This window comes from Acomys minous (genome assembly GCF_964271855.1).
Source record: "Acomys minous genome assembly, chromosome: 1".
NCBI lineage: Eukaryota > Metazoa > Chordata > Mammalia > Rodentia > Muridae > Acomys > Acomys minous.
The window spans coordinates 123765130-123778563 of NC_140483.1; the positions used below are offsets into that span (position 1 = coordinate 123765130).

At 40.2% G+C, this 13434-nt stretch overlaps 1 protein-coding gene across 3 annotated transcripts in view; it reads right to left on the reverse strand.

Annotated features, from left to right (window-relative positions):
• Positions 1-13434, reverse strand: part of SLC26A7 (solute carrier family 26 member 7) — a 107251-nt gene that overhangs the window by 33968 nt on the left and 59849 nt on the right. For all 3 annotated transcript variants that reach the window (XM_084759600.1, XM_084759598.1, XM_084759599.1), the window contains exons 7-9: positions 9756-9838; positions 7523-7670; positions 5347-5460 (exon numbers count right to left, since the gene is read on the reverse strand). In XM_084759600.1, coding sequence (XP_084615726.1) covers positions 5347-5460; positions 7523-7670; positions 9756-9838 — 345 coding nt within the window. The remainder of the gene's footprint in view (positions 1-5346; positions 5461-7522; positions 7671-9755; positions 9839-13434) is intronic.

The window sequence follows — 13434 nt, forward strand, 5'->3', positions numbered from 1 at the left end:
GGGTGGCAGATCCCCTGGAACTGGAGTTGCAGGTGGTTGCCACCATGTGGGTTATAGCAATTAAACTGTGGTCCTCTGAAAGAGCAACCAGTGCTCTGTGTAGCTGAGCCATTGCTCTAGCCCATTCCCCTTATTTTTTAGTGAAAGTTTAATTTAGCACAAATATTTGTGTTTGGAAAGTTTTCTAGCCTCTGTCAAGAATTTCTAGTGGTGAAGAAATGTGGATTTAATAGGAAACGGGAGGAGGAGGAGATACTACACAGCAGCAGGACCACAGGGCACAATGGGGGTGGCAATCTTTCTCTTTGTCTGTCTGTCTTTCTGTCTTTTTCTTATCCCCATCTCTAACTTGGCAATCTTGTTTTTAATACTTTTAAATACTGACAATAAGCATAATGCACAAACCCTGAAAGATTCCCAAGGTTTTGGTTCCTTTCTGAGTTCTGTTTTACTTATTAATAATGTATCCCCTTTTTCTACTTGAAGTAGGATACACATCACTCTTCTAATAAGATTTAAAGTGGAGCACTTGGTTTTCAGTCCTGGCAATGGAGATTTTGGGGACGCACAGTTTAACTTGGCATTGCTCAAAATGAAACAGTTCAACAAGCTAGAGAATTTCAAGGTTTTTTTTAAAGCTTCTGGATAGATTACAATCTACTAAGGCTGCTATAAAACACTACACAGCAACTGAATAATGGTAAGTAATGTGCAACTCCCTTAGGCTCTTCACTAATATATTCAATTTGTTTCCTTTTCATGTCAGAAAAGAAACAGAGCATAAGTAAGTCCTCACTAAGTTTTAGAAAGATTTAGGTTATACGTGCTGAAGGCAAATGTTCATATTCCCAGCATACATAAGGCAGCCATTGCCTGGGTGTTTTCCTCTTCAATACATTCTATGTCATGCAGACTAAATGCCTCATGATAATTTTTGTCTTAAAACTTTAAGTAGTCACGTCTAGGAGTTAAGTCTGCATAAAAGTTAATGAAATCTCTATTTTCTTCATGTTCTCTTACAAGGTTATATGCACATATGTGTATCTGTATAAACACTACCTATAAATTCTCTTTTGGGGGTGCAGAGGGAAGCTCTCAGTAGCACTGTTATATATTGCTTATTACTGATGAAGATGACCACTGCTGATACTCATTAGTGTCCTTCATAGATGCACAAGAGAGGGAGGTCCCGAGTGCTTGCTTCCTAAGCATGGGTCAAATGATGTACAGGTTTAAGAAAAGTAATGGGATTGTAAAAAGAGATAGGAAGAGGCAGAAAGAAAGAATAAAAGGCAGGACAGAGCAACACAGCTAAATTAAGAAGGCTTTGAATAAGATACAAGCAATGAGGCAACTTCTGGAAGAATAAAAGGGATACAGTTTTGCAAATTAGAGCCCGGAGGCAGTCTTGGCGTTGCAGAAAAGCATGCCAGCTGCTGTTTTCCGCTGTGGCTGCGCAGCCTCTGAAGCAGATGCTGTCTAGCATCCCTCACAATTCTCTGATCCTCCTGAAAGTCCCTGGAAAGCACTGGCTTATCTCCTCTCTTGGAAATGAAGAGGAGCATGCAGGAGAGGGAGCCAAGGGATACTGAGCTCCTCCACAGAGTTGACATTCCAGATCAGAAAGGCAGGAAACAAGAAGTCAACCTTATTCATTTGTGTTGTTTGTTTTCCACACCCAAAGGCTATTCTTAGCTACAGGAGCTTTGGGCATCATATGTAAAGGAGAGCACAGCTAAGAGCATTCCTACATGTGTCTGTGTCTTTGACCAGAGCACTTACTATTAAATGATCAGTGTCTTTTGTTATTCCCATTGAAACAGTTTAATTGGTTTTACTGAAATACTTAGTCTCCACTCACTCACATAGGATAGTCCTGGATTCCCTGCCCATTAGGCTCCTCAGTACTTGAATGTGGCTAGTCCATGTTAGGGTTAGTCTGTACCCCTAAAATACTTACCAGATTCTTAAGCTTTATCAAGAAAAAATATTTTTAAAATGCTGAGTATATATCTTTAATCCATGTTGAAATTATAATAATTTTATCCTATCAAGTAAGTTAAAATGCATTGAAATGAATTTTAATAAGTTTTCTTTATTAAAGATATGACTGCTAGATAATTTAAATTACTAGGGGACTCTTATTATGTTTGTGTGGAATAGGACTTCTCTAAAGTGTGTGATCAAATGCCTGATTTTAAATAGAATTTTTCAACAATAAATTATTACATTTAAATTTTATTCATTATAATTGAAACTACCCAATAAATAAATAGCCAAATCTCTGGCATAATGGTAGCAAAAGTAGTAAATTATATGGAATTCCTAGCTATTTTTCTTCCACATCCACTACATCAACGCACAGTGATTCAGTACTTATGACATGCCAGGCACTTGACTAAAAAAAAAAAAAAAAAAGAAACAAACAAACAAACAAAAACACCAAGGAAACCATGAACTGTGCAGACAGAAGCTGTGCTCTCCAGTGCTTTAATTCAAAGATAGAAAATATCAATCATATAGTCACAATAATGAACATGAAATGTCAAACAGTGCGCAGAATCTGAAACGAAGAAATGTGACCCACAAGTGTTAGTAATGTTTGAAGAATAAAAGGAAGCAGCCAAGAGGAAACAGGAAGGCATCTCAAGAGAGTGAGTGGAGCCCACCAGACAAGAGTCATGAGCAAGAAAGTTAAATATGAGGTAGGAAACAGGCCAGATGGGGGATAGAGTGATGGCTCAGCAGTTAAGGGTCCCAGCTGCTACTCTAGAGGACCTGAGTTTGGTTCCCAACACCCACATCAGGTGGTTCACAACCACCTCAAACTCCAGCTTCAAGGGATCCAAACGCCCTGTTTGTGACCTCTGCGGACACTGCATGCGTGTACACATCACACATACGAGGACACGAGCTTATCAATAAAACCATCATGAAATCTTAACAAGGAAGGAACGATGGAAGGAAGGGAGGAACGAAGGAAGGAGGGAGGGAAAGAGAGGGAGGGAGGGAGGGAAGGAAGGAAGGAAGGAAGGAGGGCAAAGCTAAGCTATGCAGCTGAGACTTGAGTAGGAAAGTACTGAAGTGCGCAGGAAAATGAATTTCTGACCTGAGCAAAGCCTGTTCTGGGACTGAAGAAATAAATAAGATGACGGTGTTTTCCTTTTATTATAAAGATCCTTCTATTGCTGCTGTTTGTAGTGCGGAGCATTGAATCCTGAGCACGCAGCAGCAGGCAAGGATGCTCTTCCCACTTAGCTCCACCTCCAGCCTTAACTAGATAACTACTCCACAACACTCTCACTGTGAAGTAGTCTGCTGAGGATACTGGAGCTGTTGCAGGCAGCAAAGTCATTAATAAAGGTAATGTGCTTATCACATGTGCTTTGATGGGTTGTAATTAGCTAAAAGGCTGAAGGGCTTTTATGTGTTCTGGGTTAATTTAGTGGGTATGCATCCCAGGGCCTATGGGGACGCAGAACCACTGAAGAGCCTGCACTTTGGATTCATGAAGCATGGAAAAGAGCTTTCACACGTAGCCTAAATAGAGCCAAACTTTGAAGCTATGCTTAGAGCTCTCTTCAAGCCATACCAGTTACCCACTATACCTATGTACACTTGGTGGCCACAGCGTAAAAGGTCTGAAATGGACACCAAAGCATCCTGGATTTGCACATGCACATTAGTTCAGATTCACTTCCTGTGTGGTTGGATAGGAGTGGCTGGGAAACGGAGTCATCACCTCAGCAAGGAGGTGCCATGAGATTATTCTGCACGTGGACTTTGAGCGTTTTTGCTAGATTCATTTCTTTTAACGTTAGAAGAATAGAACATCATGCAGTGACAAAAATCTTCATTAAATAGTCTTTAGAGATTTTCTCTTGTTGTGATCATGTAATCAGGTGACCCCGGAGCAAAGAGGGAGCATCCTTCATCCCCATCCTAGTAAACGGTGTCAGTAACCGGCTCAGATTTTATACCGAGGACAAATTGTCTAAAGTGTTCTTTCACTGAGACACTCAGTGTTGAAAGTTACAAAGACTAATTGGAGAGTTTTCTTGTCACTAAAGCAGTGATTTAAAACGCACACAAAGTGCCCAAGATCAGAGATGACACACACCGTGGTGGACCCACCTCAGGCCTGCGTTCAACCTCCCTGTCCATAAGACAAGTGACAGTATCAGCTTTCTTAATCACCTACAGCAAGTGTAAGGGCCAGCTATGATGAGAAAACCATCCCCAGGAAAACTTTGTCCCAGCTACACAAACATCTTTACTTAAAAACAACAACGGAACGTGATAAGCTCAATTGTAATCATTGACATTTCAAGAGTGTGTGTGTGTGTGTGTGAGCTTTGATGATGCATCTGTCTTTGAGTCTTTCTGCTCCTGTAAGTGACCCTTCACCCATTTTCCTATAAGTAACCTCAATAAAAGTCATCGGTTCCCTACATTGGACTTTGTACTATACATACATGAAACCTGTTGTGGGACCCCTATCTACGGTGAGTAGATATGTGTTTTGGGTCTCCACAGGAAAAGTTTCATCACACAACACCTGAGCCACTTACTTCACCCATATTTCCCTCAACTTTCTCACATAGAAACTGAGAGCAATGATTTTACATCTTTCAATGAGTTGCCTAAAAGATTGAGTCCCTTTATTTAAGTAGACACACGATACATGACACATCACTCAATGTTGTTTCCACAACAATCAATATCATCATTGCTATCATCATTATCATTCTACCATTACCCAGTATAATGCCTAGTATATAACACAGTTGCAAAAAAAGAATCCATTGAATATATATATTATATATATATATATATATATATATATATGCATTCAATTGTTTCTTTTACTAAATATTCACATATATAGAATTAGTACATTTGCTCATTGTTATACATAGAGATGCTATTACCATATACATTTTGCCTAGGTTTGTTTTTATTTTATGTCAAGGAAGTGAGCAAAATAGAGGAAAAAAAAAACAAAAAAGAAAAGTCATCCAAACTGTTTGGAGTAACTGACGCACCACTAGAGGGAGCTCTAGCTCCAAGATTGCTAATAGCAAAGCTGTCTCGGGTGCAGAATGCATCAGTTTGTTCTTTGAATCACTGAGCCTGTGGAAACGTTATTAACAGGAAAGATTAAAAAAAAAGTCTGGGTGGTATGGAACACAAAGGAGGGCATAGGAATGGGAGGGAGAAAGGGCTTCTAGAAGCTGCTTAGAAAATGTAAATCAGCAACGCGTTCAAGGCTCCATACTGAACTCCTCTACTCTGTGAAGGAGGTGAAGGCCCCGCAGCCCCCCTTTCGCTGCAGAACAGTCTTACCTGTGTCTTTGCGCCTGTGCTGTATAGACCAGCCGTCCTTCCCATGGCAGCAGCGCTCGGGATGCAGAAGAAGAAGGAAGAGATCACGTTGCTGAGGCCGTGGGCCAGAAGTTCCTGTAAGATTAGTCACGGGAGAACGGAATGCTTCTTTATCACAACCCCCTTTTATGGTCTCACGTACAATTTGTCAAAGAATGCAGCCTGTTTATAACTCAGTTACTTTCCCCTCATGAGCTGAGGCGTAATCGTTTATAATAAAAAATAGCTAACATTCAGCCACACTTGTGATCTTCCAAAGCTACTCTAAGCACATCACTCAACTCTCATAATGAACTCCTGAGGAAATTCTATTTATTCATGACTTCCATTACCCCATTGTCCTTTTCTATCATGCCAATTAGGCTTTTATTCCACCCTTTCCTCAATAGCCTCTGCCTAACCAACTCCAGTGGCTACTTCTCTGCTTACCTGGTGTAAGGAAGTACTTGACACCGCTGCTCATTTCATCTTTCTTAAAAGGTCCCGTCAACTGGTTTCTAGGAACATACACTTCCCCAGTTTTCCTCTATCTCTCGCTGTCACGCCTCAGTTTCCTTTGTTATCTAACCAACTGCAAACGTAGTAGGGCTCTTTCTCTTCTGTATCCCCATCTTAGCTACACAAAAATACAACGACAACTCCCAAATCTACGTCCTCAGCTCAAACTCCTCACAAAAACTTCAGACTCTTATATCCAACCTGCTTTTTGGCATCAACGTTTGGTGGCTGATGGGAACTCAGTGACTGGTCTGCAGGTTTCAGCCATCTGAATCACGTCCTCCAAGTCTAGGCCCCAAACTGTGCAGTTATTCATGGCTCTTCCAAAACTGCCCTACTCAGTCCAGTGCCCACTCACATATGCCCTTCCTCACCAGCACCTGGTCCCGTCATCATGTTTGCACTGGAAAATGAAACCCACTCCTTCTGATGCCTCGCCTGTTCCTATTGGTATCTGTTCCTACAAACAATATTTCTGGCCCTGGCCAGAGAGCTGTGGCCCTGGCCAGAAAATGGAGATAGCAAATAGGAAGAGCTAGAAAGCATAAGAAGGCCGTGAAGAGGCCTGGATTTGTGGAGTTTGGTCAACAGAAGTCTTCCTATGAAGAGAGTAGCTGAATGAGACAGTTATACAGCTATGTGAGGAGACAGAATTCAAAGGAAAAAGAGCTGTGAGTGCAGATTTCCCCACCAGAATCTTGACCAGTGGGTTCAAAGGCGAGAAAGAAAGTGTGCTGGGACATATCAGACCAGGCTAGATAAGAAATGGGATCCTGCAGACATAGCCTTGTAAGCCATGACAACGCAGTCTGCAACTTGGGCATGAAAGAAGGCAGCCCAGGGAGTTTCTGAGTGGAGGAAAGCATCCCATTCTTCTGTGTTGTTTACTATTTTGTCCCTGGCAACTATAGTGGGGCTTAATTTATACGTATACAGAGAGAACTGAGGTCACACAACCACAGTGTGAGTTCTGAGTGCAGGTAAGTCTGTGCTTACAGGCACTACACTGCAGCTTCTGTGCAGGCCCGGGGAGCTACACAGGGCCTTGAGACCTGAAAAAGACACTGGGAGAAACAGATTCAGCAAGGAAGTATGTATGCACTCTTAGGTATGCAGAAACAGATCTTCACACCCTGTGGTGTCTTAATAAGAAGAGTAATTATTGGTCATCCACTTTGAAATCCCTAAGCTTTCAACGTTACCTATCATGAAACAACAAATATGCTTGCACTCTCTCCAAAACCGAATAAGAGAGCATAAAGGCCTATGTTTTTTTTTTTTAAATGTATTATAAGGGTCAGTGAGATGACTCAGCAGGTAAAGGCATGTGCTACCAAACCTGATGATCTGGGTTCAATCCCAGGACCCACACAATGGAAGCAAAGAACTGAATCCTGAAGGTTGTTATCTACACACATGTAGATAAAAAGAGGGAATGAGGGAATTAATGTATCATATGCTGTGAAAGCTAGATTCTCGGCTTCCTGTGACTGACTCAGGGACTCTTCTGTTTTGTTCTGTTCTTTCTTGCTACACATTTAGAAAAGATGTATTTTCAAACATTTCACATTTTCAGTATTGGAGAGTCCACAAAGCAGTGAAACACTCTGGCTAGAGAGGGGCTGGGGGCACACTTCACCTGGTTGTCATCAACTGAATATTTGAACTTCTTGGCAGATCCTTGAGCAAGAGCCAGTGACGCCACGTAGCCTACAAGGGCAACGCCGAAAGCTTCGGTGAGCACTGCAGAGAGGCTGCTCATTGGGGGAGCTCGGGGAGCAGGAATCCTACGGAGAGAAAGACTGTGTTGAAGTTGAACCTTCTGTCATTTCTGTTAGAACTTGCCATGACTTCTACTGTAGAAATATTTCTGAAGTTTACAGGGAATAAGAAAATCCCCCAAGACAAAAACTAAGCAGTCTTGCTCTAAGGAGCCCTGTATTTTCAATATTATTTATCAGAAAAAGCAAAATTGTAAGAAACACCACAGGAAGAGGCCCATGCATCTTAGTGACATTCATACCCAGGGAATTCAGGTCATACCGCAGAAATTCTGACTTGACAAAAGTTTCTGTAGGAAACAAAAGCATATCTGGGCCTTCCCTTCATTTGAACCTTTCCAAATATTTACTTGGCTGGCAGTGAAGCCTTGCTTCCTCTCTCGAATGCTGCAGTGTTTCAGACAAACACTAGCTTACTGTCAACTAATCTCCAAATAAGCCATTGACTTCATTATGGTAATTACATTTTTAACTCAATCCTTTCATGAGACAGTTGATCATGACTTACGCACGCACGCTAAAGAAAATACGTAGGAAGATCTCATCTGGTCTCCGTTGCAAAATCGACCACACTTAGCTTCATTTCAAAGAAGTCTTTAAAACATTTCTCAGATAATACCCAGCCATTATGTCTTACTGTCCCTTGAAAAGCACGTGAGCCAAATGACCGTTTATGTATTCCTGGTCGTTTTGGGAGACTTACCTCCCCATCCCCCGCAAAAGAATCCCCGTGGTAAAAATAAAAGGAACTGGGGAAGTTATTTTAGTGTCTTACTGTCTGGTGTGCGGATAGAACATAGGCTCTTTCTCATTAACTGTTTCATTTAATTATCTCAACAACCCCAAATCAAGTACACCACAACCGCTGTGAGGATGAGAAAATGTTTGGAGGAAGGTTGCAAGAACAGCTGAGCTGTGTTTACAAAGCCATGCTTTTTTGGCAGTCCCTTAAAGGGGTTTCTGAGAAGAGAATTCAAATAGGGGTGAACAAGATCAGAAGGAAAAGAGTCTTTAATATTTGTCATCACTATGCCTTACTTTTCAAACAGATGATGAGTACACATCCTAAGATACATGTTATGAACTTGAAATGAAGAAATCAAACTTTTATTTCATCAAAACCAAATGTGATTAGTTAATAACAACAACAGGACTGAAGAAGAAACAACTAACTGGCTCTCAAAGGAAAAGCAGAGAGGGCCATTAGGAAACTAAGCGTTGATTTAGGAAACTCTCCTTTGCCTGCACCCACACAGGCCAGTAAACACAAAGGATTTTTATAAATCAACCTCTTTTTTAAAAGTTTCTGAGAATTTTTCTATTTCTTTGTTTTAATGGGATGAAAAGTACAGAAGACTCAACGACTCTAATTTTATCTCAAAATTAGGCTTTGCCTCTGTGTTATCCAGCCTAGATAAAAAGGGAACTAACACAGAAGGTATTCCCTCTTCTCAGCCATACCTTTTCAGTCTGGTTTGGGAAGGACCTTTGTTCTCTCACAGTGTTAACCATGTCAAACAATCTCTTGAAGTGTGCAGGGTGACTGGAGAGAGGTCAGGAGTCAGGCTATCTCTACTTTACCCTTCCCTGTAGCTCTCTACTCAGCCCCGTAAGTTTCCAATTCTGCGGGATGCTTTTTTACACTTATAATAACTTATGTGGGGGAAAAATGCCTGCAAGAACATGTGGCTGCACAATTAAAGGAGGTCAAATCCAGGACTTTGTAAATTAGCAACCTATATTATTTTTCAAGCCATATCATTGTAAATACTTTTGGAGTCTTTTACTTAAAGCAATGCTGCATAAAAGAACTGCATGCTTATTTAATAACAAGTTAGCTTATACCCTAGAAAACTACTATTTCTCTCCACATGTTGGCTTTTGTCATTTATAATAAAATTAATTAGAATTTTTCCTCATACAGCCACACATACACACACACACACACACATACACACACATACACACACACACACACACACACACACACACACACACACACAAGAAATCCATACCTACCCAGGCTCAGGTCCTTTGAACATCAAAAACACACACTCAGATAAACACATAGTAAAAGGAAGACTACATTACCCATTTGGAATGTGCCCAACGACTTCTAATCCATATGTGCTCTCCATGTTGGTACAGTAGCAAGCAAATGAGGCAGCAATGATCTGAGTAGTCCCAATGGGAAAAGAAATAAATATATTTATGTCTGTTACTAGCTGGCTTTCAAACACATAAGGCCACTTACAAATATATACCATGTGTCCCAGGATTAGCATTTATTAATGAAATACTAAAAGTTAAGGCAGGAGTGGTGTTGCCTGTCTCTAACTCTAGCACTCAGGAGGCCAAGACAGGAAGTTCTTGAATTTGAGAACAGCCTGAGATATACTGTAAGATCCTACATAAAAAGAAAGAAAGAAAGAAAGAAAGAAAGAAAGAAAGAAAGAAAGAAAATGAAAGAAAAAATATATAGAAATAAAGATGGGGGAAAGGTGAAGAGAAGCAGGTCAACGAGCATTAGTTAACTTGTTTAGAAAGCACCAACTCCTGATGCCTATGGCACAGTTCAGTAGATACCTAGTATTGATGATGATTACCAATGTATTTTATGATCCCTAGTAAGAGGATTTGGAATGTTCCAGGAGAAAAGAATGCAAAATGACTAAGACAATAGGAATGCCAATAATTTTATCTGACAATTAAACCTTAGACAGAGTGCTACAATGCCACCCTGAACTAAGAATATATGTACAGGACTATGGTATATACGGTCACCAACCACGGGTCAGGTGCAATTCTAAAAGATACTTCTGAAACTCAGGATGTCCCTCTGAGTTTTCAAAGCACAGTATTGACAAACATTTTGATTTGTAGCCACCCAATTATGTCCAGTTTTGAAGGCACAAAAGATAGAAAAATGTAGCGATGTATGTATGCATGGTGTGTGTGTGTGTGTGTGTGTGTGTATGTGTGTGTGTACTAGCACTGCAGTTCAGCCTACTTTATCTCTCATGACATGAAGGAGTGCTCTGTAAGAATACACTTTTTCCTCCATGAGAACAGCCTCTCAGGGGCATGAAGCACTGTATGATAGTCTTACTCTGCTAGTAGTAAATGGTGATTTACAGCCGCCTTAATATGTTTTTAATTTGGAGCTTTATCTCTTTCATGACTTAAATCATGCCAGTTCCCAGCCTGATGGGACAACTGACTTTCAGATAGTCCTCAAGGAGGCTCAGATATCCTACATTGATGAAATTGAAATATTCAAGCAAAGTCTCTTACTCTGTCAGCAATCACACTCTCCTCTCTCCTCTCTCTTCTCTCTCTCTCTCTCTCTCTCTCTCTCTCTCTCTCTCTCTCTCTCTCTCTCTCTCTCTCTCTCTCTCTCTCTCTCTCTCTCTCTCTCTCTCTGCATGTGTATGTGTACATGTGTTACATGTGTGTATATATACTTGTCATATCACATGTTCACATGTGTACAAATACACATAGGTTCATACTTACATAGAACACCAAAAGTTGATGTCTAGACTCATTCATGATTGCTATTCCTCCTTATTCAATGAGACAGGGTCCCTCAGTCAAACTCAGAGCTTCTATATACATGGCTAGTCTGTGCTGGAGATCCCTTATTACCAGCTTCCAGCACTGGGATTACAGATAGTTTGCCTGGTTTGGGTGGCATCTACAAGGGTTCTTGGTATTGAAACTTTAGTACTCACGGTTAAGCACTTAACTAGTGAGCCTTCTCCTCACCCCTCATCATCATCAAACACATATCAGAGCCAGGTCAGCCTATGTTTATTGGCCAGACCATCTGAGTATTTTCCACTCATTTTCACATTGTTTTATCTACTAATGTTTTTAGTGGCTATGGATTTCCAGGTTGTCTGGCCTGAAGTACCTTGAGCACTTCAGCTCCCTGGAGAACATTGGTTTAGCCTTTTAGTTAGAGTTTCAGTTGATTTGAAGAGATGAACATAGTTTATGTCTGTTCTTCTGACCTACTACTATATGATTTCATGACCCAGTGTTTGGGCTGTGGTCCAGTTATTTTTGAGATCCTAAATACAAATGGCAAAGAACACTACCAAATTGAGCTACTATAATTATAACCTGTGGGGTAAAGGAAAAATGAGTTTTATCACCTAAAATGAGACTTGAGAAATCTCCTGAGGACAAATAGAAACAAAATAATAAAAGCGATTTTCAATGATATATGTTGTTAAAAGGAATACATCAATCATATACTTAAAGTACAAGTTCCCCATTTGCATGACCAGAGTAAAAGCAATACAAAATTACACTAGCAAATAAGGAACATCCAACAGTCAGTGCTCAATAGTAAAAAGCAGCTTTTGTAGTTGTATTTCTAATTATGCCTTTTGTTGGTATTTAACTGAACTTACAAGAAAATTCTAAAACATCAAATAGGCTTAAAACACAAGCTGTTATTTGAGATTTAACAAAAGAAAAATGCAATGATAAACTATATAAAACTAATGTGATATAACAGTTGTCTCTATGTTGCTGAAACAGTCACTGAGACAGCACCCTGATTCCTCGCTGTAATTCTTTAACATGATTTAAATTCTTTATCTGTTGACTTCTCCAGTTCCTCATTAGTATTGTGTTAATTTTATGTGCATGTATAGGCCGGCCCTGCTCTTAGACATAAGCAAGAAGGGATTCTGCCCAGGGTGCTAAAGATAGCTATAATTTGCCCCTCCTCCAACTGTAACATTCCCTGTAAGATGGGAACTTTATAGGAAAAAAGACGAGATGCCCAATTCAAATTCTACTCTTGATTCTCCTCAATGCTGCAATACTCAAGTATCCATCACTCCCTATCTATGTAGCACCTAGCATGGTTGCAGGAGACCTTCCCCACCAGAGTGACCCAGGGAAGATGAAGGGGTAGGTATGGTGGTCCCATGGACATGCCCAAAGTATGACAGTGGTTTACAAATCTCTCTCTCTCTCTCTCTCTCTCTCTCTCTCTCTGTGTGTGTGTGTGTGTGTGTGTGTGTGTGTGTGTGTGTGTGTGTGTGTATTAGTACATTAGGTACATTAGTCAAGGTAAAAAAAATGAACAAAAGAAAAACTGGAACCTGCTGTTTCTTTGTTTTCTTTCTTTCTCTTTCCTTTTTTTTTTTTTTTAACATTTTCTCTTGTAATTTTCAAGTATTTGGGCTTACATTGGTTTCTTTGCCCAGAGTCTTAACAATCCATGCCATATCAAGAATATCTGCCATTTTAAGGATGACCCTTACCAATTTTTCAGAGAATAGCAGTTGATTTATGACTAGGTTAGGGGCCTGTCTCCCAAACATTATCCTCAAATGTTGGTTTTATGCAACTTCTAATACAGCTTTTCCAAGTAGCAGTAGGTATTTCCTAATCTCTCCAGAACTTTGGGGTAAAATGGCACATTTTGCATCTTGCCATAAAAAATTGAGTTGATTAAATTATTTTGGTATCATTTATAATATACATGAATAATCCAAGGAAGGACCATTAAGAAGCTAAAGCTCATTAAGAGCATGTAAGTTAGCAGACTGTGGCTGTGTCAATGTGATACTTTATGAAGTGCTCCTGAGAAAGCCTCTTAAAACTTCAGTCTTTAGAAAGAAGATAAGATGTGTTTTTCCAAGCATAAACCTATTTGAAAGAACCAGCCCTGGCCAATGAAAACCTTGAACATCATTTTGGAGAGGTAAAACTAATTCAGGAACAGAAAAATCAGCAAAGCTTCCCA